The sequence below is a fragment of the Coturnix japonica genome, chromosome 10 (assembly GCF_054131305.1).
Source record: "Coturnix japonica strain WE chromosome 10, WE-NBRP24, whole genome shotgun sequence".
Classification (NCBI taxonomy): domain Eukaryota; kingdom Metazoa; phylum Chordata; class Aves; order Galliformes; family Phasianidae; genus Coturnix; species Coturnix japonica.
In genome coordinates this window covers 10,994,958-11,021,915 of record NC_140672.1, presented here as the reverse complement: position 1 = coordinate 11,021,915, position 26,958 = coordinate 10,994,958, and the positions used below count along the sequence as shown (strand labels likewise).

General features: G+C 39.0%; 1 protein-coding gene across 1 annotated transcript; it reads right to left on the bottom strand.

The window, feature by feature from the left end:
* Positions 1–384: 384 nt before the first annotated feature.
* On the bottom strand, positions 385–26,621 carry LOC146759326 (AF4/FMR2 family member 4-like). Its single transcript, XM_085510216.1, has 18 exons — positions 26,499–26,621; positions 21,258–21,294; positions 19,489–19,537; positions 18,159–18,179; positions 17,552–17,606; positions 16,503–16,540; positions 16,001–16,163; positions 14,551–15,486; positions 13,782–13,870; positions 12,454–12,691; positions 10,481–10,578; positions 9,845–9,908; positions 9,560–9,696; positions 9,086–9,157; positions 7,887–7,980; positions 7,329–7,372; positions 6,270–6,490; positions 385–5,693 (listed from the first exon to the last, which is right to left on the bottom strand). Exons 1-18 carry the CDS (start codon positions 26,619–26,621, stop codon positions 5,575–5,577), a joined length of 2,598 nt encoding a protein of 865 aa, XP_085366342.1. The 3' UTR covers positions 385–5,574.
* Between the last annotated feature and the right edge of the window lie 337 nt (positions 26,622–26,958).

Sequence of the window (26,958 nt, the reverse complement as noted above, 5' to 3'; positions counted from 1 at the left end):
TTCAACCTGGCAAGTGTGTAAAGTTGATCACGCTTCTGTCTCATTTCAGTCTCAATAGCTGAACTCTTAGCCGGACTTCAAATAAAAGCCTGTTAGAAGAGAGAGCAAACAAACTGATAATAATAGTGCTAGCAGATTCAATATACTAAATATATCTGGTGATAACTGGAAGAAGTATTTACTTTTAAATTATTTCTAATCAAAATTGCCTACGTCCCAAGCTGACCTCCCCGTCTGAATAATCCCATTATTTCAACATACCTCACATACTGGACAGTATCTTCCCTTGTTATGCAGAGTGCTGGGGTCAAAAAAGAAACCTCTGCTTAAAAATACAGCAGCAGGGAGCACGCAGCCCTTTCAACAGACAGGACCACTTTGAAGTTTAATACAGAAAATCTATTTGATATTTATTAAACTTAGTTTCTCCAGTTACAGTTTTGCATTGTACAAAGCATTTTAATGACACAGTAGTTAAAAAGATCTTTACAAATTGAAATGTGATACCCTTTTCTCCAAATATTTTAATTGCCATAAATTTGTTTAAAAATACACATTAAACGCATGTTTCAGACACTAAACTTTCTATAATCTCAATACCACAAAATACATAGAATATACTATACAGATGTGGAAAAAATCTAGTTAGTATATAATACTTTGCTCACCATTAACAGCTTTATTACGTGAAATGCACATACTGACTTAGAAATCCTAATTTGAGCCCCAAAGTACCCTTTGAAATTTCAAATGTATTGCAACAAATAAAATCACAGTTGGTGTGTTTCTTTAGGTTTTGGTTGAAGACGGACGCCTAAATATTCCCATAGAAACAAAACGTAACACATGGACTTGTCATGTACAAAGTGTGAAACAGAGACATCCCATTAGTTACTAGCAGTACCTTTCTGTATGATTCACAAGGGCTTCATTTATAAGAGACAGGTGAAAAGTTACCTTCCCTCACCCACAAACCCTCCCCCCAAAAAACCCTTCTTCATCAAATAATAATTTCAATTAAGATAAAGGATTTTTAATAAATATATAAGCACTTTATCCTCCATATACAAAATTTCTTAAAACAATTTAAAAGGGGGACCAGATACAAATGTCAGGAACTGTGCTTGCAAAAGTCACGCCTGGTCCTTAGAGTTGAGTTTTCAGATGTGTAACATCAATGCAGCCGAAAAGAAGCGCTGCAGAAGTACTGTGCACCCAACAGCACCGATTCCCCGGGCTGCATATAAAAACCAAGTCGGGGAACACTGCATTCCAATTTGCCCGTATCAGCTCCAATAGCAAACGCAGAGAGGTATGACAGGAGTAGGTACGTTTCCATTAAGTTTCCAGATGAAATTAAAACTTTTACATAAAGATGGCCTATATAAACCCTAACGCTGTAACACAGCGTTTCAAATTGTTCAGTATAGTGTATTCGATTGAAACTCAGCTGAGATCGGCAGAGAGCAAAGAACTAATGCTGTCGATAGCTGATCTAGCAACGACCAGAGCTCGTATTGAGAGAAAAATGTACTTATTACATCGCTAAGCCCTCCCTCCCTGCCTCCCCCCACCCCCAATACCGCTGCTTTCAAATGGCATCGTGGCATCAGAAACCAATTCCTTGAAAAGTAATGGAGTTTGACATACATCACGATTCCCTGATTGATTGATTGCTTTTAGGTAACTTTCACACTGTGGAGATTTGCCTCCTGGAACAGCTCTGTATTTGTCTGAGTTGGCCACCAAAAGCTTTGGCTAGTCTTCACACTTCAAGATATCCAGCATTAACATACAGGTTTCCATAACACTGTTTCATTAGATGGAATAATTTAAACCCTGACCAAAATTTTTGTCAGAAATCTAGAAATTTGGAAGTTGCTTACTCCCCAATGGGTAATTCAAACTTGACTTGCTCAGGCCCTTAACATAAACGCTGCGGTGACAGTAAATATCTGTTAGGTAACTGAAATATTAAATACAGCAAAGGTAGTCTCTTTTTCCAATAGTTTCCCATTCTGGAAAACTACATCATTATCTGCCTACAGCTTTATTTTACTTGCCCCGGGCAAGCACATCATTCCCATAAAGTACTGACTCTGTATGTTGGGGCCATTCATAAATACATTTCAGGGCTTTTTTTTTTCTTCTTCTTTTCCTTTGTTATCACAGCAATCAAGCCTCAGCAATCTAAAGGAATATACATTGCACTCCTGTATAATATGCAAGATTTATCACCAGTAAGATGGTGACTCAGCACTCAATAAATAATATATCAATATAGTCAGTTGCACCATAATCTAAAAACAAGTATAACATATACTTTGGACAGACTGATTTCATATATATATACATATATGTTAAAAGACACATACAATACAAATTGCATACTGCCATCAAAAGCCAAGAAGAGCCATTCACACGCTCTACTTTATGGCTAATAGTTTCAAATCAAAATAAAAGTATCGGGCTGTTTTACTCTGGTGTCCTGAAGATTTGTTTATAAGTATAAATGGTTGCACCTTACCATCTAGGAACCTGCAAGTTTCACAGCAAATCCAAATAATAGTGATATCTGAGCAAGCCTAGTCTGATTAAGCCATTTTTAAGATTCACCAACTGGGACCACGTTCGGTAAGGGAATTAAGATCTCAGTGTTGATATGTGCTTAAGATCCAATCATCTAGGGAATCGTTGAGGAAGCTGGGAGTGAGGGATCCCCTCCTCAGCCACCAGCGCAGCCTGCCTTAGTGCTGACGCTGTCTGCATTTCCACTGCTGTTGTGTAGAGGTTAACAAAAGGACAGAGTTGGACTGTTAGTCTGCATCGTGGCACCGGGATGGAAGCATATTCAGTATTTGCATTTTTTTAATTGCTATGAAATCTGACAAAGTACACAACTTCTGTCTTAGAAACAATGGTAAAGCCCAAATCAGATATGCTTTTGGAAGTGTGAAATTTAAGTGTCTCTGATTGAAATAGCCACAGATGAGTAAGGCATTTTTCAAATAACAAGACCACTGTGTATCTCCCATACAGACAGAAAACCTGGGCAGCACTCCAGGGAATGTTTCCCTGTGACGGATTCTGTCAGCCATTCCAGGTCCACATTTTAACACAATGTAAGAAGTCTTTCAGTTACCCAAAGACCCACTGACCTGGGGACAAGCAAAACATTTTTGTAAGAGACAACTGCGTGTAACACTAAAAGGTATTTGTGGGACTCTAAGGAAATAAAAAGAGAAAATAAATTCCCAGAGATGAGACCATTCCTGCTTACAGTCATGGTCACGGTGCACAAAGGAGCAAGCTGGAAGCAGCCGCACCGGCCGGTGCAGCACTACACAAAAAAAAACAACTATGAATGCAACTCCTACAAACGTATTTTTTATATAGCGTCAAAAGAGTGCTAGGCACTTTAGAGTATTAAAGGAAAAATTAGTTGACAGTGTCCTATTAACCAGGATGCAGAGTCTGAGGGTACAGAGTTTTGTCTCTAACAGCAAACACGAAAAGAATGCAATCTTGCACAGTGATTTAATAAAAAGGATGCTCCAACCAACAGACCTGATCAGTGATTCAGCTCTAACGGGAAAAGTCACAGGTCCGCTAACCAAACACATGTTGGTTCGTATGTAGCAAAGCTCTTCTGGAAGTACAAAACACGCTGGAACACAAAGGAAGCTCTACGAATATGCAGCTACCTTTTAGTAGGTTACTCATTTCAAAACTTCTAAACTCTTAAAGCCCATAGGACATACTGCAGTACTAAGTAGCGTAGAATTCTATTCCTTCTTTTGAGGTTGCCATGATTTTGGCACTTAACCATGACGACACAAAACTTTAGTGCAATATTTTTTCCTGAACGTGCACGTTCATCTCTGGTACAGAACTAAGGGTTAAATGGGAGATAAAACAAAGCAGCATTCCACAATCGCACTCTAAAGTATTCAGAGCTTGACTCTTTAGAAGACCACTGCAATGAGAAGTCAGTTTGCATGACAGACACTGGTACTTTTGAAAAAGAAATGGAATTTTACCCAAGTACTGCAGAAGACCACTGCATACAGTACACCTGGTCCTGCTGTAAAACATCTTGTAAACAGTTCATAAAATCTTCATCTAAAAGTAAGGCATAAGGCACACCAGACATGTTAGGGGCACTAAGCAATACTGAAAGCAGTAGCATTTTAAACCTTTGACTCAGACAAGCACCTCATGTGGAAAGGTACTTTGGTTTTGAGAGCAGTCGACTGCAACTCCACAAACTGTTTCTGTTACACCAACTCGCTTCCCTCTCAAATGAATATTCTGCTCCATCAAATGCATCAAACACGAATGGGACCTTCATTAACATGGGGTAAATACAAGTTTTAAATCCATTCTGCATCAAAACGATTAGACAACTTCCCTGTAATAGCAGGTGTGCTCCCCCACCCCACAATGGCTGTTGCACTGTTATGCTGTAGTGTCCATTAACCACCAGACATTTTTTCAGGCAGAAAAAAAAATGGACCTCCGTCTCTACTTAAGATTCCTGATTTTCCAGTCAATGAGAAAGTTGCAAATGGCAGTTCTGGTAGGAATTTAACTACTGTTGGTTTTTTTCACCACAAAACTGCTGATTTTGCAAGTGTCAAAAAATGACAAACAAAATGCGTTTTAAATGAAGAGAGATTAAAAAAAAAGCACAAGATTGTCCATTTCAGAAACCTTTCCTATATGCCTTTCCTATCAGACCGAAGTTCATTCCTACACCATTACTCTGATATTACATTCAAATTGTTTCATGATTTGCTATAGTGTTAACCAATGGTTTGAAACTGCCTTGAAAGCAACCCAAGTCAGAACCAGCTAAATTTTTTGTCCATATAAATTTCTTTAAAATTCATTTAAATGAAGTATTTTAATACGTAGAAGAATATCTGGAATTTTTTCTATTTAGTACAAATTCTGCAATAATAAAACTCTAGCTGTCATTTATTAGTTGATCATAGGCATTAGGCATGAAAAGTATGGTGTTTCTACACGTTAGAACCTATCAATCCTAATTCCTTTTACAGGTTCTACCACCACAAGACATTACAGAGTAACAAAGCTCACAGAGTACTTAAATAAAGTGTCTATGTTTAATTTTTCCTAAGTACTTGGAAGGGTAAAATTTAGGGAAGAAACAGCTAAAAACTACCCAAAAACTGGGCTTTTCAAAATTAAAATTAAAAAAATTAAAATAAATAGGATTTAAACCGACTATTTACGTATTGTGACGGGAATTCCAATGACTGATCCATCCATGATAGATTAGCCAAGCTACACCTTTATATGTCGCAAATTTAAAAATATTTAAATAACTTAAAAAGGGAATACTGAAGGAGTTCATTAACAAGATCGTTTTGGGTTAAAACACAAAACACAAATCAAGATGGGAGACATGTGAAAGCATTCTTTGTTTTTAGTGTCAACTAAGCAATGTGTTATGGCAGTCTTCCTTATTGACATGACACAGTGTTGTGGAGATAAATCAGAGGCAGCAAGAAAAATGTGTTCAATTTTCCATTCCTTCAGTTCGAAGTATCACTTGGCATCCAGGCGCAACCAGTGTAGTCCCTGACAGGTGTAACGCACTAGGTCTGTCATGATGCTCGAGTTAAAAACCAGAGGGCCCATAGCTTTATCCAGTTCGGCAAAGAACTCTAAAACAACAGAAACACAAATTAGGCACAGTCGTTCTCATTGGCTGCCGTAAGTGAAATATTGCTCTCCCTAAAAGAACACCACCTCAGCACAAACATTGCAGATCAAGGCAAAAGAAATGAAAGACGGCTGAAGATGGCAGAAGAAAGAGAAAGAGATCCTTTCTAAGCCCATTTCTTTACTGTTTTGCAGAAGGTAAGCATAATTACACTGTGGCCTAACTGTTACAAAGCATTCTTGGCCTTCTCCCTCGAATGTGTATATTCACTCCAGGATTTCAGAAAAGGAAATGCACCAAGTTCTACTTCCTAAAGAGAAAAACTTGCAGGAAATGCAAGACTTATTTATTTATTTTAAGCATAGCTGGTAGGAAATGTTAGATCTCCAACACCACCTGACAACCAGGACAGCCAGCCCAGAGCATCGCTGTCACCAAAGGAATTACTTTCCATCTTTCTTTTACAAAGGACCCAATTATTTATCATTATGCACTGTTAACTCCAAAATTGAAAACCTGTTAGAATTTAACACAATGTATACATCTTAGGTTACAACTTGCCTTTGCCTACCCTTACCTTTCTGTTCTTTAGACAGCTGTTCAGCTTGGTCCCAAATTTCAGTGGCATAGAGGAAGTTGGATGTAACTTGGACGTAGCTGGCTGCCATCTGATGGATCCTCTGGGGGATCGTCACCGAAGACCCACTCCCTGAAGGGTTGGCTGCCCCAGAGGAGTAATTTCCTGAATTCCCTGGAGACAGCTTTGGAGAGACTGGAGACGGCATACCAACAGGCTTGCTGCTTATCCAAAGGAAAACATTACATTGTAAAACACGCACACAGATATGTCAGGTGTGTCATGCAAATGTCTTCCTACAGCTCAGAACATGGGATGCTAAGGCACTCCTACTTCACACACTGAGAACTCAGGACTGGCCCTAAAACAAGTGAGCTTTTGAAAACCTCTCATGTTCCTCCAGCTCCTGTATTTTAGCCTCACAGCCAAATCAACATGCAGCATCTTTCAATCAAATCTGTTGTTTAAATAAATTGAACCTCACATAGTAATAATGAAAAAATTAAAGCAAGGCAATTATACTGCTGTTGTATTTTCAAATAACATGATGCATATCTGAAATGCCCTCCTAAAATTCTGGTTTTTGTTTTGTTTTGATAGAGTAATCTATAAAAAGTCTGTTGTCAGGTTTCAAGAACAGAAGTAAACTGCTGTACCATGGAAGAGCTTACTGTGAAAGCACTTGTAGCCATCTGGGCTACAAGTGCATCACTGCAGCACTAATAAAGCTATTGTTTTGAGAGCAAAAGCATTACATAAAACAACAAACCACTGAGACAAGTGACCTGTGTGTTAAGGACACACTGAGAAGTTTTTTGTTCATTCCTCCCAACAAGGAGTTGCCTGAGAATATCTCTGTACAGCACATTTCTCAACCTCTTATCAGAACACTTACCTGAACAAAGGGATCAAAATCTAGACCTTAGAACAATTAGAAATTAGAACAAAAACAACAGAAGCTCAAGAAAGTAAAAGCTGCTCTTTGAGCACCTCAAACTCACAGTTTATGTGGAGAATGAGCTATAAACATAGAAATACAGGTAAACTTTTACTACCTACCTTCCCATAGCAGGTGACGGTGCTTGAGAATTATTATAGGAATTCTGTTGGGAAAAAGTAAACGTATGTTTATACCTCAGCTAATTATATTTTATCTGGTTGTTTAATTGCTCATTTCTGAACATGAGTTCTCATGGCTTTTCTTTTAAGCATATAATAATATCAAAATATCCTAAATAATATCAAAGTACTTTCAAAATTGGGAAAAGCATCCATTTCACTGATGACTAAGACACAAATCAGCAAAGTTTTAACTTTGTTATATCAACAACAAAATTAAAATTCTCTTTGAAGCCAACTAAATTTACTAAAAGCTGCACCAAAATATTAATAGGAAGCTATCATTAGGACCAATGGGTTGATGACATCATAGTCATGCTGTATCCTCCCAGCTTTAAACTGCTCAGCTTGAATGTACTTTCAAGGTCCATTCCTAAATTAGGGCATACTGGAAGTTCACGTGCAGCAATCTGAATACCAGGCAGAGGAATTTTAAGTAATGTAGAGCTTCAATTTGATTAGTTTTTTAATATTTGAAGAAAATATATATCCAATTACCTTCAGATGTTCAGTCAGAGTTTTAGAATATTTCAATGCACTTTCCTTTTTCAGTTTGAAAAGCCTTAGGTATAGTAGAGATTGGCACCGAAGACTAACCAAAGACAGAACAACAAAACATTTCCAGTTAAAGTCAGGCTTATCACAACATACCAAAAGTCAAAAATGGAGTACCCATGTTTTTAAAAACTTTTCTCTCCCAACACTAAACAGCCAACTGTCAAACTGTAACTAGACAAAGTCCCTCACCACCTTTACTTCTCAAGAAAGTAAAGAACAGTTTTGTGCCTTAAGCTGAAACTAGGTTGCAGTGACTTTACTGATACAGCCTTCACTTTTTTCTCATGTCAGGACACACTGAATCTGGTGCATGCTGCTATAGTCCCCCCTCCCTTTTCCACCTGACACAGTCAGCTTTGTTCAACTGCTTGCTGCAGCCATTTAATTAGTCCAGAAGGCAAATGACAGTTCTTAACAGCCATTTCAAGTTTTGCCATATCACTGTGTGAACACACAGCAAAGACCCCAAACCCTCCTTCTGCTACTCCTCCCAAATCCAATAGATAATTTCCTTTCCAAGAAAGTTTCAAAACAGAACTGGAAATTCATTCAAATGAGTAAAGCAGTGTGCTCTGATTATGTTATTTTACTAAAATTAAAGCCAAGACCAGACAACAGTTTGCTTGTTAATGTAATCTCAAAGTTTCCCGAAGCATTTAGGTCACAGCCCAACATCAGCTGACCGTGCAACCAACTCAACAGTAGTCTGTTATTTTGGAACACTATAATTTACAAAGAGAGCAAATGAAGAGCTCAGTTCATCAACAGTAACTTTATCAAAACACTAAGGATAATGAAATTCACAAAGGCACCTCTATCATTTTTAGCCATATTAACAATTCCATTGCATGCGACAAGTTACCAATGACATCACGTTCTAAAATAAAAGCAGTAACTGACAGAACATTATGGAAGTCAAAGTCGAAGTCAGTCAGTCATTTTCTTAATAGCTGAAAGACTTTGCTGTTAACAAGCCCTTACAGTAATCGATCTATAGCATCAATGGTACTGAACAGTCAAACAGAAAACTCCTATTTGGTTCAAAACACCTGAAAACTCAGTGTAAGACAGCATTTCACAGACTGAAATCTGTGTGTGTAATTAATCAGTGTGTAATATAAAGTTCAGGATACACGTACCAAAGCACTGCTAGCCTTTTGTCTGCAGCCGTAGCATCTGGTGCCAAGTAATTCTTCAGTTTCATAGTGTACCTATAAACAAATCACCAACAAGAAAACTATCAAGTAAATGAAACATTATACAATCATTTATCAGCCACCAAGTTCTTATGAAATTCAACTTTCAACTCCTTCACTGTTTCAGGTCTTTCCCTCAGACCCTAAACAGAACGTGGCTAGGCAATAATTGGAATAGTTCTGCTCTGCACATGTCACAAATTGTTAAGACATCACAAACTTTGGAATAAAGGATCTCAGCCCTCAAGAACACACTTGAAGCTTCAGTAACTGGAACAAAGTGGCTAGTGATCCGTTCTTAGTGCAGAGCAAGGGACTCCAAAAGTTAGTGGCAGAACATGAGTAAAATGCAGAAGCTTTGATTTCCAGCCCTCTTCCCCAACCATCTGAGTTCTGTGTGTGCTTTACAGCGCTTACTTGATTAATTCCACAGTTTCTGAATACATAGTGAACGGGGACTTGGATTCCTGAGCATTTTTCTCCAATGCATTCCCACACTCAATGAATGACACCACTGCATCTAGGTAGTACACAGCCTTCTCAAACCTGTCAGACTGAGAAGATTGGATAAAAAAAAATAAGGAAAATATTGAGAGGAAATACCAGAAAGTTCTAGTACAGACAGGCAGCAACACAGCACAAGCAGTAAACAAACTCCAGCATAATGTGCAAATACTGGATAAACATTGTAGATTTGCTTACCAATGCATCTGCATTATGTTTTAACTTCTTTGCTTGCTGTAAATAATGATTAGCTGAGTAAGTCCTACAATAGAAGACACATTTAAGGAGTCAGACCACCTACTCTGTACTTCCTTTTATGACAAAAGTTTGTTAATGTTACAGCTTTCACTTCATCCCCCTCTAACTCAAGTTACAATAACAGGAGGTACTGCATCACAATCCCATTTGGGTTCAAAAAATGAAGGCTCCTCTTTGCTACCAAAGACAACAACTGCTCACCATGGGCAAAGCAGACTCTGTTAAAAGAGAACAGGCAGCAGTGATATCCTGAAAGTGTGTGATGGATACATCAACACTTAAAAACAGGACAACCCTGGACTGTTTAGATCTACTGTTTGGTCCATCCACGCTCTGCAGGAACACACAGGGCAGACTAGAGTTTCTCCTCAAGGAGTGCACCATCTGCCAAATATTTGGTGCACAAAGCAGGCAGAGAAGCACGTTGCTGCAGAACAGCATGCAGATCTCCAGAGCATGAACTAGTATTCAGCATCTTTTGTGAAGCAAACAGGACAACCCTTCTCCACAGAAGAGCTCACTGTGCTGCAAGATTAGCACCCCCAAAAAGGGAAAGGCACCCTCTGCTTTTCTTACCTGTCAGCAAAAACAAGTTTTGCTCTTCTGGACTTTGAGCTCTCTGTAGATGGAGCAGAAACAGGAGGGCAGTTCGATGAATTGTTCAGAATCTTCTCCTGAAAGGAAAATGGTCACCGAATCATGTCAAGACTTTTTTTTATTTTTATATTCTCAAAGACAAAGAGGAATTTACTGTACACATTTTTCCCATGATTTCACACTCTGTAAGCAGTAAGTTCAGTTTAGTAGCTGCTTTAGCTGCCATTCACCATACAATAACACAGTTTCCCTGAGGCTTTCATCTCATGCTGGCACAGGGGATGACACAGAGGCTATAATTAAGCTGAGCCCTACTACACTAGGAGATCTCCCTTATTGCTAAATCATGATTTTCCACTCTGAACAAAGAGGCTATATATACTTCTATGACTTCTCATGTCTTTCAACAATAAACTACTGAATGTCTCTGGGTAGAAAAGATTAGTATTTCAGAAAAACCAACTTCAAGGAGAAATAACAGCTGTCTTCACAACATGCTGCCCTTGCTCCCCTTAATTTTACATGGCTCAATGTGACACTTCAGGCTAAAGAAGGGACATCAAAACATCTTGTGAATTCTAAGTGAATCTCTTCTCACTAGATCAACAGCATAAGGCAATTTCCCAGCTTCAGTGTGCTTTCAGTTCTTTGGAGTCATCGTGACCGAAGGCCAATTACACAGAGTATTTAATAACCTGCCTTTATCAGATCCTTGCTAATTAGAAGGATCTCAAAGTTGCGAGGCACTGCACTTGCACAGCAATGCCCTAACTACCAGTGTAACATAAAACACCACCAAAACATGCAGGGAAATGCAGCATTTCCAAAGTATGAAAAGAAAAACATCAAACAAGTTAACAGCTGGTTTAGGGACAGTTCTATGCTGATGAATAAGGAAAGGCCAGAGCAGCAGTCTATGATGCAAATCTGCTATCTACAGGCTTCCTGTAAGTGCAGACACCGATGCACACAACCTTCCCAGGTTTCTAAAATTTCACAGTAATGGCATGTAAATTAATCCAGCAGGTCTCCCAGTTTAAATATTGCATGGACTCCACCCTAATGACTAAGCTACTTTCTGCCACTGCCGATGGCAATTTGCTGCTTCACTCCTCCCCAAATCAATTACCCTTCCTGAACACTTCAGAGCAATCAAGGAGAAATGGTACATTTGGAATCCCAAAGATAAAGGTGAAATCCCTCCAACTTGAACATATTACACTCAAATCTGGTTATACAACAGAAATTACTCTATGAAGATACCCAGATGTGCTCACAAGTTTACTCCTGTCCAGTAATACACATTTATATACTAATGAAAAAGCACATTACATATCATGACCTTACACTATCATCATCTTATAATGTTTTTGAAACCCTTCAACTACATATGTTCTTAATCTAAGTTGCTTAAAAAACACTTTCTGCATCACCTTTTCCACAGTGTTTTCTCTACTCTAACCACAGAGAGCTCTGTACCATCCTGATCTGGAATCAGATGAACCTTTCTAGAATCCTAGGGTGAAAAATGAGAGCCACAGCTTTGTATCTCAGCACTGTGCACGGACCCAGCTCCTGTTCTCCTTAAAACGAGGACAAGATCTGTACTTGCTCCAGCGACATAAGAGTAACCTCATTATTCATTCAGTGTGAGCAGATCTGTAGTGATATTTCTCATTAACAAATTAAACAGCAAATACGCAGCATCTGTCATCAAAAGATGACTAAATGCACTTTAGTAATTAACATAAATATTTGGTAGGAATAAACATTAGCATTCGACAATATCTCCTAAGTTATTTTCCAATTTAGAGTCTAAGCACCACGGTACGAAACAAGGCAAATCTGAAACTAATTACATTTCAACAACTGCAAATTATTTAGATGACACTGCACGTCAAAATGCAAAGCCAAGAAATAAGTTCAAGGCATTCACAGAACAAGCCCTTTACCTTTGTTTCTTTAGCACTGCCAGAACCTTTTCCCTCTATCTTCCTCTGTTTAGAAGATGAGCAGCTTTTACTGCCACTGCTGCTGTCCTTACTAACATTGCTGCTGGACTTCAAGGATGATGACTGACTGGCTGTCCTCTTCCGGGATCCGTGCTCTTGTTTGGAATCCTTCTGAAGGACTGGGGCAGCAGGAGATGGCAGTAAATCCTTCTCTTTAACAGCACTTGGTTTTAAAGACCTGGACAAAATGAATACATTCAGTTTTGTTTTTTACTTTTCAAAATAGAAATAAAACAAAAATCCAGCATCACTTCTTTTTTTCTCTCCACACCCTTCCCCCATTTAAGCCTTTTCCCTCTCCTTTCCCACCCCCCAAAAAAAAATAATAAAACAAGATTTTTAATGTTAAACATAGCAAGACAGATTCAGAGGAAGCAAATTATCACCACAGTAACTAAACGTTACAAAGCCTGATTAAACTAGTTTTCACCACTTTATCTGTTCTGACCTGAAAACGCAGAAGGCAAGTTCTAACCATAAAACCACATCCCTCAACAGTTCTTAAAAACACCCTAAACACTTGTAATGTTAGAAATGAATGCCAGCATTAGCGCCAGTCTGTCTATTGCAGACAAGTCAGCCTAACAGCTCAGAAAAAAGATGGCCCAGATAACTGTTCTCTAGAATCCATTGGCCTTTTGGTACAGTCTTACCTTGGCTGCTGAGGATTCCAGTTGCTAATTCTGGCATCCCTTTTCACAGAGAACAGTACACAAAATAACTATTTACATGAAGTTTTTGAAAAACCATCTTGTTGCATTTAACCAAGTGCCCTTCAGAAAATCACACCAGCAACAAAACAAAATATCAGGACTAAAGGAAAAAAACCATGACAGACGAGCATCCATTTTTTCTACATTTCTTAACAGAAACAAAGAAGGCATTTAACTCAGAAAGACTTCTAGCATCTGTAGCCAGAAGCTGCAGCTTCTCACACATCAGTAATTCAACAAATATTCGCTGTAGAGAATTTTTTTTCCATGATATAATTATATCAGCTGTCTGTTGTTTGATCTGAAAAAGGTGAACCCTTCATAGTAGGGTTTACCTAGTCAATATTTTCAGTTATGGATATGAATTTCCACCAACAACTAATGGAAACTACAAACTGAAGAATCAGAAACCATGAAATATTACCCACTGATTAGTAAGGAGACATTTTGTTGTGGAGGAAGGAGAAGAAGGTAAGGGAGAGATGGATACAGGCATGAGTCTTCTCCTTGATCACTCTGAGCCTTCAGTGCTGAAAAGACAGGCAAGATACTCACTCCCTACTGCTAGAAGTCTTGTGTCCTGATGGAGCTTTTTCTTCCAGTTTTGTTTTCTTGCTTTCACTGGCTCTGTTTTCATCCTCATTCTGAATACAGCAAACAAGAAACACATCCAGATAAATGTCTACATTTACAGCTTCACGAAGACAGTAATTTTTCATATTTAACGGATTTAATTCAGTGGGCGTCTTGCAGCGTACAGAATAATACCTGTACAGGCTACAGAAACATCCCCTGAAGCAACTACCTTGTATCATATATTTGAAAAGTGGCAGTCTCAAGTTGTTCATTTTATAACACGCATATCACTATGAAATAACAAAAATCTGCCAAAGGCTTTGGTACGAAATCAGATTTTATGCTGGGGAGTCAAACACAGGTGTCTTATGAATGCCAGGAACTGTAAAACCCATGGAGTCTGTAAGAGATGTCGAAGACCAGATTTTTATATAAACCTAATCCTAAAGTTGAAGAGTTTAAGAGGATACACAATCTGTGCTACCTCCAGGAATGCAAGCTACAGTGCTAACACATCTAAAGGTACAACCCTCTGCCTTTCATGAATGAAAACTCCAATATTCCCTATTACAACGGCACAGGAAGGATCAATTTATTCTACATAGAATAGGTAGGCAAAGTAATCTCCTAAATTACTGAGCCACTGCAGTGAGGTATGACATTGGTTACTGGGCCATATGCTTAACCCCTTTAGCAAGATACTAAAAGGCTAAGATAACAGGCAAGATTTTATTTACGATACTGTTACCTGTTTATGTTTCCTTTTGCCTTTTGTGGAACTCTTATCAGAAGGCTGCTTCTGAGATTCTCTTGCATGCTTCTCTGGCACATTTTTCTTTTCCACTTTGGGCACATCAGCATCCTTGTAAGGCTTCTCTGGTATTCTTGATAAGAGGCTCAGGTATCCATTTTGTGAAGGTACCCACTTCACAATAAGTGGGTACCTTTCATCAGGATCGCTGAGTGGTGAAAGAAGCTCTTTCTCTTCCATAGGAGAGAACATTCTTTGCCGAAAAAAGCTGTCATCCTCCTCCATGGAAGATTTAACAGGAGTCCTATTGCTCTCGGAGTATTTGGGTGTTTGTGATGAAGGAGGCAGGCTTTCATTTTCATCTGAATCAGAGGATGAGGTATCTGTTTCTATGAATTCCCTGGATTTCAGGGCAGATTTGCTTGAAGCCTTGTATTTCTTTTTCTCTGTTGTAGGCCGAGGGGAAGATTTGGGCTCTTTCTTTATATTAGGTTTTCTGGAACCTTTAGTGGCTGCCTTATGCCTGTTTGAAGGTATGTTTGTTGCCATGTCTACTGGGGTTTCACTTTCTATTTTAAGACCTCCTCTAGGCTCTTCAACAGATGTCTTTTCTGCTTTCTTGGGCTGCTTTTTACCCACGGTCCTCCTCTGTGTTGAGCTGTCACTCTGGGCAGGTGATTTCTGCGTGCCACGACTGCTCTCTGAGCCCTTTTGGGTGGGTTTGGAATCTCGCCCTGGTGTTGAAGAAATCGAGTCCTTGGATCCGCTTTGATCAGCGTACCCACTTCCTGTTCCCTGATCCCGTCCCTCTTTTTTGTAGCCTTGTGAGGATGGGATGTTGCTGTCCACAGAAGAAGCTGGTGACACTTTATGTGAATTAACTTTGTTCAACCAGTTATCCAGTTGCCACTTGTTTATTGGCGGTGGCTCCGGCTAAAAACAAATTTCAATAAAGCACTGTTAGATACAGTGTTTCACGTGGCTTCCATCTTTTCTGCAGCCCTACTGTGCTGCAAGCCAAAGCAAGCGGTGCACTCGAGCATCTGAGGTCAGTAACTAATGAAAAATGCATATAACTACAGATAGCAGGTCTGCTTTTTCCTTCAATCAGAAGAACTGCAGTCCACAGGAAGCACTTGCTGCCATGGCATTCCAGACTAAAAGCTACTGGTCTTTAAGCTACTGTTCCCATGTCTTCTGCACTCCAACAGATAACTATGGTAAAAATCACCTCAAATAGCAAATGTGTGCTTATAGAAAATATAGTTATCATGTCAAATTACAGGTACTTTAGCAAAAGAATATGTGGAAATATGTGGAAATAATTCTACACTTGACAAGTTTTTGTTAAAAAAAAAAAAAGAGACCGAGAACATGTTCATTTTTTTCTGCTTTTAAAACTCAGGATTAATGCCTGATGACAGCCCAAATGCGTGACAAATCCTACCTCAGGGGATGCACTCTGTGATGGTTCATTAGCTTCACTATCACTGGAACTGCTTTCACTTTCAGAGTCAGATCCTGAACTGCTTTCAGACCCACTGTGGCTGCTTGAGTCATCCCTAGAATTATCTGCTCCTTCACTGTTATGTTGTGAAGGTTCAGAACTACTGAAAACAAAAAGGAAGAAAAATAAACAAACATTACTCAGTGCAAAGGCATCCTGGAAGTTCTTCCATTAGGAAGAATAAAATGTAATATTTTAACTAACATTTGCTAAAGAGTTCAACTGAGCACAATTCACCTTGTTCCCCTCCCCCCTTCACAATGTTGTCAGTATAATATTTGCAGAATATGTGTTGGCCACTGATTAAACTCTAATCACCTTCTGGTCTAATCAAAGACAAACAACTAACACTGATTTTAGAAACGAGATCAAGCCAGAAGCGCTGACTGGACCAAACATCACTACCATTGGATTGCAGCATAGAAAGTAAAGGAATGCCTACCTTCCAGGTGTGCTCCTTGGAACTCTTTTATCACAGTCCTGCAATTAAGAAGAAGAGCATGAGGCTTCTAGAAGCATATGCAATTACATTGCAAAGTATTGATATCAAGTCTTAAAGATTCTAAATACTTAGCCTGAAGAGTGCTCTAATTCAGAAATACAGAGGTTTAAATTTGCCTGCCTTTGGCTTGTACAAAAGGAAAAATAAATCACAGTTCTTTTATCCAAGCTTTTACCACAAACGTGTCATCTCAGAACCCTCCATATTCTGACAGTAGTTCTGAGATTTCCTATTTTCTCCACTCCCCCATGCCATGTTTTAGAACCAGATGATACAAATTTTTACTGTGCTATTCCAGAAATGTTCCATGCCCCAGTAATTAAACAACTAAATGCACCATCTTCAAGTTTTCCATGTGAAAATATAACAAACAGCGGAACTGAGAACAGCAAAAAAAGCAGCATGGACTTCTGCTGGGTAGCACAGACTCAAGAGGTATGTTTAATTCAGCAGGCTGAACACCATCTCTGGCTGGAGATGCACAGAGTTAATATTGCCAAGGAGCAAAAGATACGATAAAAATAAAGGAGCTGCTAGACTTATAGTTACAGAAACAACCTGGGAGTAAAAGACACACACAGCAGCTCTTATCCCGAACAGTTGCTGCATGGACATCTGTGTGCCATGCACTCTTTAGCCAGCACAGAACATGAGGGGCTCTCCCTTAGGTGGCAGCCCATTGTGTGTGTTAGGAAACTGACTCTGTTTCCATTCCACATTTAGAGAAAGCCCATTTGAAATCATCAAAGCATGAGTCCCTAGGTAAAAAAAAAAAGTACTGTTCTCACAAAACCAGATCATTTTCCTCACATTTGCATTTTAGAGTACCTGAAGTTTGTTTGAAAACTTGCTAATTGTTTTTCGTACCTCAATTGCAAATTCTCCTTCAGCTGTTCAGTTTGCTGTTGGACTACTGAACATTGCTGATGTAACAAACCATCAATACACTTGGTTTATTCTACTGAATCTTTGGTATCTTGTGAACATACCTGCTCTCCATCGCTGTCTTCGCTACTGCTAAGTTTTAAGTCATCTTTCAACATACTAAGTAAGTAAAAGGGAGAAAGTGAGACAAGTTTTTCCATGTAATTTAATTACATTCAAAGCACTCTTCTATATTCCAACAAGTTACTGTTTATGCTACAGAGCTGGGTGTGTGGGTGAAATCCACAAGTTACCATTTAAAACATTTAATGTCTAAGAATGGCAAGTTAAGTCATTCTTTAAAGAAAACTACGGGCTGTAGTGCTTTGATTCCTTTGTTCGTTCTTTAAAGTTTAGAAAGGAATTCTGACACGTTTTACTAATGCAGGTGGAGCTAAAACATCTGCGTTCAACCTCTTACACACCACGGACAAGAATACTGTTTCCCATTGAATTAAGAAATGTGATTGCTTCATGTCTAGTGGCAAAATCCCAACTGTTCGACATCATAAATTTTCTACTATTCTTCAAAGGTATAATTGCTCCTATTTAGGGTAGTCATACATACACATACTATTTCATGACACTGAAAGTACGGGAACACAAAGAAAACATAGTGGGGTATTTGTGCTTATTTAAAAACACCTTCGTTACAAAAATAAAACGTCTTACTCTGTCTGGTTCGATTCACATCTGGAGAAAGAAGATAAGAAAGGATTAGAATACTTCCCAATTTCACAGTACAGCTGTTCTACTTATAATCTGAAAAGAAACAGCAACCTCGAGAATCTACTTAGACATCTATTTTCAGCTGCTACCCTTATCAAAAGATGCATTTATCTCACTTTTTAACGCTTTCTTAACAGAGCACAATCGCTTTATCGGAAATTCTATTCACACAGCAAACATCTCCTCACCCCTCTTCCCATGCACCTCACTTTAACTAATGTGAAGTGCTAACTCCAGTTCTTGCACCTTCCTACAACCTCCCATTCTGGAACCAGCACAGCCCTTTCATAGAGGACTACACTGCTATAACAAAAGAAAAGCCAAATGATGAACTCCTACTGCTACCACTTATTGAAGTGGCTGTGTATAAACATCTGAAACCTCATGTTTTAAGGAACTGACATAGTCTATAATAAATAAATAAATGAACAAGCCACTCTTCAATTATTTCCCATTTCTTTCTCACAGATGATTTGTTTTTTAATCTTATTAATACTAAAAATGTAAACAGAAAAACTAAACTTCATTTCGTAACTGCATCACAAATACTAACTTAGAATACCTTCAGAATCTGCAGTTGCTTTCAGTAAACATTCCATCAGGTGGAATGGGCATTTTTTGTTTGGAAATTGTATTTAAACAGAATGTAATCAATTTTCAGGTATGAATAGGGCAAAAGACAGTTAGATTCTTCCTGCTGCTTTTTTATTTTTTCTTTCTGATGTCTGATTAATGAAGCATAATGTTAGGTCTGTGTACGCAACTAATAAAAATGCCTGTCAGTCACTTAAGAGAATGAGTAACTACTCGTACAAACTTAACTAGATCTCAAACTTAATTTACTGTCTCCTCTAATAACAGAACAGTTCCTCATCCTATTTGTGCAACTGCAACAAGCTGCTTCCAGCTGACAGCTTAGCAATGCACGTTTAGTAAATCCTGTCCCATCGTGCCCATTCTCACACACTGATACACTTCCAGCTCACCAGCCAATTCCTAGGGCCAAACTCCTGCTCAGTATCCTACAGCTGAGAAGAAAGCAGGGGGATGGAAGGAAGGCACAGCGCACCTGTTACACCGGTGTGCCATTATTTGCCCTACTGTTCCTGAAAATAGGTTGAAATCAACTTTTTTTTCCCTCTCCTGTCAGTTAAGTGTAAAGCATGACAAAGAGTGTGCAAGAACTGACACATTCTGGTAAAGAAACAGCTACTTCCAGAATCTTTTAAAAGTTGACTGTTACGTGAGAAATGTTTTCTCAACTGCTACTTACGATTTGGATTGATGGCCATTGGATGTTTTTGATGAAGGATTATATCGTTCTAGAAGGAAAAAGAAATAACGCTGTACTCTTTTGAACACAGACAGCAAAACAGTCACTGCAAAGTGGACAGAACTAAACAGGCTTAGCCAAACAAACTCAAGAATGGCGGAGTGAACAGGAGAAAGAGGGACCAGCTGACGTCAGGTGCAGCCTCTCACACATTGACCAAGTGAGAGAGGAGCAGAGACAGACTGCCAAGAGAAGCAATGACCTTAATCAAGAAAATCTAGAAGGCTTTTTTAAATCGTTGCTGTCTAAACCAACACACACTTAATATGTTTCTGAAGGTGTGAAAAACTTCTGCTTCTATCAAGGTAGGATACAAGTGACAATCCTTAAGTAAAAGAGGATAGGTCTAGCTTAGATATTAGGAAGAAATTCTTTAGTCAGAGTGTGGGGAAGCCCTGGCACTGCTGCCAGAGAGCTGTGGGTGCTCCATCCCTGAAGCCAGGCTGGGTGGGACCTGGGCAGCTTGGTCTGGGGGGAAGCTTGGAACTGGATGGCATCTAAGGGACCTTAGAGCCCAAACCCTCCCATGAAAATTATTCTATTACCCTCTACATGCTGAGGAGATCAATTAAATCAAGTTTTTAATCTGTTTCAGCATTCCTACGCAGCTTTTTAGTGAATGAAAAGTCTTTAAATCCAAAAAGCAAACTCATAAACCAAACCCTACAGTTAGAACACTGTGATATAATCTGCTTTTTGGTTTGTCTTCTTTTTCCTTCCCTGTTCTTTAGTTCTAGTAAATTACTAAACATAGCACAACAGAAACAATATCTGAGGTTGTTGGAAGTGTCACAGAAAACTGAAAATGGAGCTGAGAAATGGTTCTGTGTTTTTATCTATTTGGCCTCCCTGATGACATACCTAAAGATCAGCTGTTTCCAGAATGTAACCTATTGGCTAGCCTTATGGAATTAAGTTTTAATTTGTTTCCTTAATTCCCCACTGTATTAGGAGTTTAGATTAAGCTGCTTGTGAATACCTAAGAATAAACCATTCTGCTTTTACTATTTAATCTGTTTAATCACTTTGACAGGGACTGGTAAGACTGTTGGAAGGCAACAGCACAAATCTAATTCATTTTTGCCAGATATGTTACCTGGTTAAATGCTTCATTTCAGTAATATTCAAAATGAAGACACAGTCAAATAGGAATAAAAGGTGCATTTGTCTAGACTTTGGAAATACATTCTGGGATAATACACTCAAGAATATTAACAATTCTTGAGCAGTTCTCTTCAATTTTCATATCCATAATGCGAAAGTGGACAAGAAAAAGGAAGAAAATGCATTGTGTTTTTTCTATTAAAATATGAACTTCGTTGCTTTCCAGCATACCCAGGGGTTTTCTCTGTGGGTGTTTTCACACTCAGCTATTTTCAATCATATCAACCAAGGAAGCCTATTTTTCGAGAATTAAAAAAATAACAACAATTTAAAGAAACAATTTTATTTTTTTCCCCTTTTCTAGAAGTTATGAGTGAGTTACACAACAGTTATTAACTTTCCAGTTCTCAGCAAGAAGCCACAAATAAAATCAAGTGTTTATTTCATAAGTCTTGAGAAAATACGGACAATTTTTACGTGCAACCCATTCCATTACCAGCCTGGAGAGGTCTCATGATCTAATGGCCTGACTTCTTAAGGGGTACTAAGAATACTCAGTTGTAACAAAAACACTGCACATAGGAAAGGAAGTTTAATGTACTTACTCTGTTCTCCAGTGCCAAAACTGGACTGTTGAGACTCCTAAGGGAACAAAAGATCACAGGAGTTTTTTCAAAGGGAATTTTAACATCTCAAAAATCATGCCATAATCAAGCTATTGTTCTGACTTTAAAGGATGGCACATATCCTTTAAAAAACAACAACAAAACAAAACCAACACCTACTCCCAAAGAAAACCAACATGCTAAAAACAAAACCCAGTGGTAACAACCAAACAGAAACAGGGAGCCCTTTCCTGGGCCCAAGCTGCCTTCCCCAGCAGTGACAGAGCAGCGAGTACATGGGAAGAGCATCCTTAGCTCATCTGTCCCACTGACCCATCTGTCCCTGCTTGCTTGCTTGGAAGATGGGCCACGTGCAGTTGTCATACACAGTACCTGAATCTCCAGAAACTGTGCAACTTCTGCAAACCCTATCTTCCCTTTCTCACCTTCATCCAAATCCTCATGTAACTGAGCAACCTGGCTGTATAAAAGCCAACAGACAGTGATAAATACCTGCCTCGATATACAGTGGATTTGCTGTCTATGAAACTAGCCTTGAAAGACAGAGCCTCGCCAATTCTAGCACTGGTAAGATCTCTGTATTCCTGTTCCAGAAAACCCAATTCTGCCTCCTGAAACACAGTACGTTATCAAACACTTGAAATGTTAAAAAATAAATAAATAAACAAATAATCAGAGAGTATTGTGTTACTGAAAACCTACTTCTAAGCTAGTGTGCCATTTTAAAATAGGACCTTCCTGACCTCCTTTTAAAATGAGGACAACTGCTGACCTTACGCATAAAAACAGAGAATGTTTGAGTCAATTCACCAAGCTGATAGATGTACTCTGTGACAGTGAATTGCAGAGGTTTGGGGCACAGCTGTACAGCAGTCTTCACAAACAGCCAGCTCAGTGACGTGATGCAATTTATAAATGCAGTTTCCAATTGTAACTTCATAAACACACAAAAGCTCTACCTGGCAAGGCATACTTACATATATCTGACTTCCTTTAACATTTTTATTTCAAAAGTGGCAGCAGTTGAAATCATGACTTGAATGAGTATTGTCAGTGGAATGGAGAAAGAGTGCAATTTTCTCAAAAACAAAACCTCTTAGGGAACTTTAAGATGTTCCCAATGCCCTTCATCTTTACTGACTGAAAGAAGAGACATTAAAATCAACCTATGGTTAAACTGCAAAGTCAAGATCAAGTTGCAGAAGTCTTCTTACTTCAACAGAGAGCAAAAGCCGTACTCTCTTCAGAATACAAACTGATTCTTATCTTTCACACAGGTTCAATGAGTACAAGCATGATTCCTCAGTTTCCTTTTTCCTGTCAACTAAGACAAGTAGGTAAATACTTGATAAAAGTACCTGATAAAATGTAGGTAAAACCAAAAAAAAGACCCTACAGTAATCAAAATACCACATATGCAGAACGACTGCGCTGTGCTGAGCACAAGATGAGTAACTGGGACTGTTCTCATCAATGTACATACCATAAATTCTACAGAAAGTGTCTGCCTCAGTGCTTACCTCAGCCAGCTTCCTATTTCTAAGGCAGTATTCCAGTTAAGGGCACTTTAACGAGGTGTTATGCTTAAATGTGCAACTTCTTCCAAATAACTCACCATCTATTTTGCCTCTGAATACACGTCTCTCAGAAACTCAAAGATTAATAAAGAAATAAACAGAAATATATATTTTTTCAAGTCCAATTTCTTGAGAAAGAAGAAATTAAGAACATTTTGAAGGATGGAAATGCTTTTCACAAAAGCATAGCAGATTGCTGAAGTTAAGTGGAAGACACTTCAACAGGTAAGAAACCATTGCTTGGACTCTGACACAAAATGGTGATTAGAATGGTAGTCAGGTACATAATTCTTACCTGTCCATTTTTGGTTTGGCTGTGGTGAATAGGATCCATTTCCATTTAATATCTGACAACCCAGGTCAGACCTCACTTTTAATTCTCAGAATAAAGTTTCTGGATCACAAGGGATCGACGCAACTGACTGCTGCCTTCACAACTACTACAGCACGGGACACTGAGCAAACCCAGAGACCAGTGCACCTCTTCAGAGATGTCTGCAGGTCACCACTCAGGTACACAGACATAACAGCTGTCAGTGACATCACACTCCCTGTTCTATGATGGAAAGATTCCATCCAATAAGAAACAGCTGCATTTCTGAATATATTTTACAAACACACCAGTCCTCCTGCTCTGCATTTTTTGACTGTGAACCCCTGGCTTTAAAGACTTACACAGGATGAAATTACAGAGCGTTAGGTGATGGGATAACATTTTTATCAAGAGTCAGGAATCTGTTTTTCACAGCACCCATAAAACTTTTTATGACCTATTTTCATGAAGTTTTATCTTCTGATTCAAAGACTTCCTGATAATTATAAGATATATTTATAGTAATGCAGACAGGCCCCAGTCAGGATTTTGGGTCCCTGCAAACACTTGCTGCACACAGGGAAAATGATCTTATGCCAGCAATCTTAGACATAAAATCCACCCATCCACCAAAACGAGCCTCATTTTCTACATGTAGGCAAAGTGTACCAGACTTCTGCACACAAGAGAAATGCTGTGAGATGCTGCAGCATATAACTTGTAAATAAATAGAAAGTTAAGGAGAATAAGATTTTCTAGAACAGTGTGGCTTGATTCAAGTAAACCAGCGCTGTGTTCAGCCTTCTGAATTCTGTTCCGGGTCTAGGCTGTACAAGCCTACGGCTCACTAACTTGCTGGAATTTGGAGAAATCCCACTGCCAAGAATGACAGAGGGGAGAAGGCAGAGGAAATTACAGACTTTGGAAACAGAGAATTTGACAAAGTTCCATGGCTAAGATGTACGCACACAAAATAAATAGGCTGGCAGAAAGTTGAAAGGCTCAGGGCAGCCATACATGGAATTTTTTCGCAAACTTTGTGAAGAAACAGAATCCAAGGTTGACAGATTCAGAAAGAAAAACACAGCCTCCCTTTTGTGTTCAGACGTCAACAAGGCTGTGCAATATTATGCAGTTCCTATCTGCAGCACAAAGGCCTTTGTATTTCTGCACACTTTCTTTCCCCCCCTGAATCAAACAGCCACTGAGAGAAGAACGTAGGCAACACAGGCTGCTGACACCAAAGCTGCCCATAGCTCTGGGCTACCCAGGCAGTGACAGTACCAGGACCATCCAACCTTCTGTCAGCCTGTGGCACTTTGGTGGATGTGCACTTACAACACACAGCCTGGAACATTTGGCCAAAAAGCAACCATGAGTTGTAGTCGGAGCCTTTTGGAAAGCTCCATTCACACACTGCTCTGAATTCTTAAATGTTGAAAAGCTGGATAACTTAAAAAGTAGTCTGTCTGTGTGCTTCAAACAAAGAAGTAACTAACAACTCTATTAAAATCTTTGATCAAATTTAAATGCAACTTTGCCCTGTTATCATTTTCTCACTTTATTTCATATGGCCAACAAAGTATCTGTGAAGAAGATTTATCCTTCAGCCTGGGAAGACACAAAAACACCCAGGACACAGAACTCTAAGAAAAGCATTATTTAAAGCATTGCTTTTTAGGGAGGCAGGTGAAAGGAAGCAAACTAAAATGTCAGCCATATCTATTTATCAAAGACTACCAAGGGCTGAATGAAAGAACTGCCATTAGCAAATAAAAAACCGCTTCTATGTGTTCTTCTGCATACAGGCCCCTTTAAAACTGCCCTCTTGATTGCACGTCAAATAGGATTTCCTATACAGAGGAGATTACCACTGTCTTAGCAGAGGCTGAGAAGACACCTGTTCATAGAAAATAATGACTAAATCCCTACAGGCAGAGAAGAGAAGGAAAAAGACCAAAATACTTTGCAATACTTCATACTTATTTTGACAGTTTACACTTATTTTGATAGAAAGAAAGCCAAATGAAAAGTGTCTATTGATGCCCAATCCATGCTTATTCTCTAAAAAATGAAGCCGTTGTTAAAATCTACACAGTCAATAGAGTTTTTAGTCCCATGCATTAGAAGGTGAAGGAAACAGGCAAGCAGCCACACAAGTGAAAAATACTAATTAAATGGCCTGAAGATCCCTGTATCTTAAACCCCTACAAAGAGTCACAGTGACCCAATTCTCCCCAACCAACCACAGTAATGCAGTTCTTTCCCTCCCTCTGCTCATCTTTTTCTCCCTCAAATTTCCTCTTTCCCCTGAGAGGCAGATGAATTACAGCTGACTTCAAATAAATGGATCAATCACTTCACAAACTCAGTTCTGTTATTTTCTTATATTCCAATTCTCATTCTGGGCAAAGAAAGTGGATTTATTTAATCTGCAGCCAAATTCTAGGCCTTCAGGCAAGTTTCAACAGGGATTTTAAGTAGTACTTCTGTACAGCACCACTTAAATTGACCAAGAATAGTTGAAACACTAACCAGTGCTTCAAAGAATGTATAGGTGAGCTGCATGGAAGACTTTAAGAACTGTAGACATTGTCACCTTAAAGTCTATAATGTATTGGTCAGACAACGCTTTACTTAGCAGTAAAATAACATCAGCTCAACCTCACCACTCAGTTATGTAATTTTTAATTGGTATTTATACTGGAATAACTTGTTGCCAACACAGTTATAGGGGTTCTTTCCTGAAAAACCAGTTGGGGTTTTTTCTGTTGTTTCTTTTTTGCCCTTCAAATCAGTTTTACTGTATCCCAACCAGCTTTAGTTAGCTTCATACTTGTAGGTTTTAGTTATCAGGCACAGCAAACAGAAGGGAAGACAGGAATCAAAAAACTCACAACTTCCCTCCTGAGGGAGAAAAGTCTTCAGCTGCAATGTTTGACCTCCCGCAAACAAAACAGAGATAAGGGAATGGCTTTGTTTTCAAAGTGAGTTTTGAACTGTATAATGAAAACCTTCAATGGTACCACTTAATGACCACTGCAGCAGAAGCAGAAAAAAGGTTTTTTCAAAAAATAAATTATCTTGTCTCATTATCCCTTTCCTCCCTTGAAAATAGTCCCTGCTTCATAAGTATTAGCATAAATCTACCTATGGAGATGATTAGTAACTAACTGTCCATCCTTAGTTTCAATACTTGCTTAAGTGCTGGTTAAGGTGACAACTGGGACCTGAAAAGATTTCAGATATAAACAGATTTGTAGCACATATTTCCCTACAATTTCCACTACAAAATAAAAAAACACATTTGTACAAATGGCAGAAACTCACAACTTTGTACGGTTCAGCAAAGAGAGGAGAGTTGGGTGGAAAGGCTTCTTCACCCTGCTGGATTTCTTGATTTCGCCTTTCCCTTTCTTTCATATGCAGCACATTTCGGTCTTCACGGTTCATGTTGCTGCAAAAAACAACCAACAATTCCCTGGTCACAGAAGGAAAGAGGAGGATGGAAGCACACCCTGTTCTGCAAGAGAACCCAGGCAAGAACCCCCCGTTGACTGCAGCTCCTCAAAACTGAAAAGAAGTTTGTCCAGCTTAAAACATTTCACATTTAGAGCAGCTATAACCTACAATCTGTTCCTGACAGGGACAGTTTATGCACTTAAATAAATAAATCACAGAGTCCTCAGGCAAACAACTGGAAGTTGGAGCCTTCAGCTCTGTTGGCACTGCGATGCAGCAGTCAGGAGTTGTCCAGGCTCCAGGAAATCCAGAAGGATCGGCCCCTCTG

Coding starts and splice junctions, on each gene's coding strand:
- LOC146759326 (XM_085510216.1), bottom strand. CDS start 26,621: ATGAACCGTGAAGACCGAAATGTGCTGCATATGAAAGAAAGGGAAAGG. Junction 21,295..26,498: donor TTGCTGAACCGTACAAAGTT/GTGAGTTTCTGC, acceptor TTGTTCCCTTAG/GAGTCTCAACAGTCCAGTTT. Junction 7,981..9,085: donor AAAAGGCTAGCAGTGCTTTG/GTACGTGTATCC, acceptor GTCTTTGGTTAG/TCTTCGGTGCCAATCTCTAC.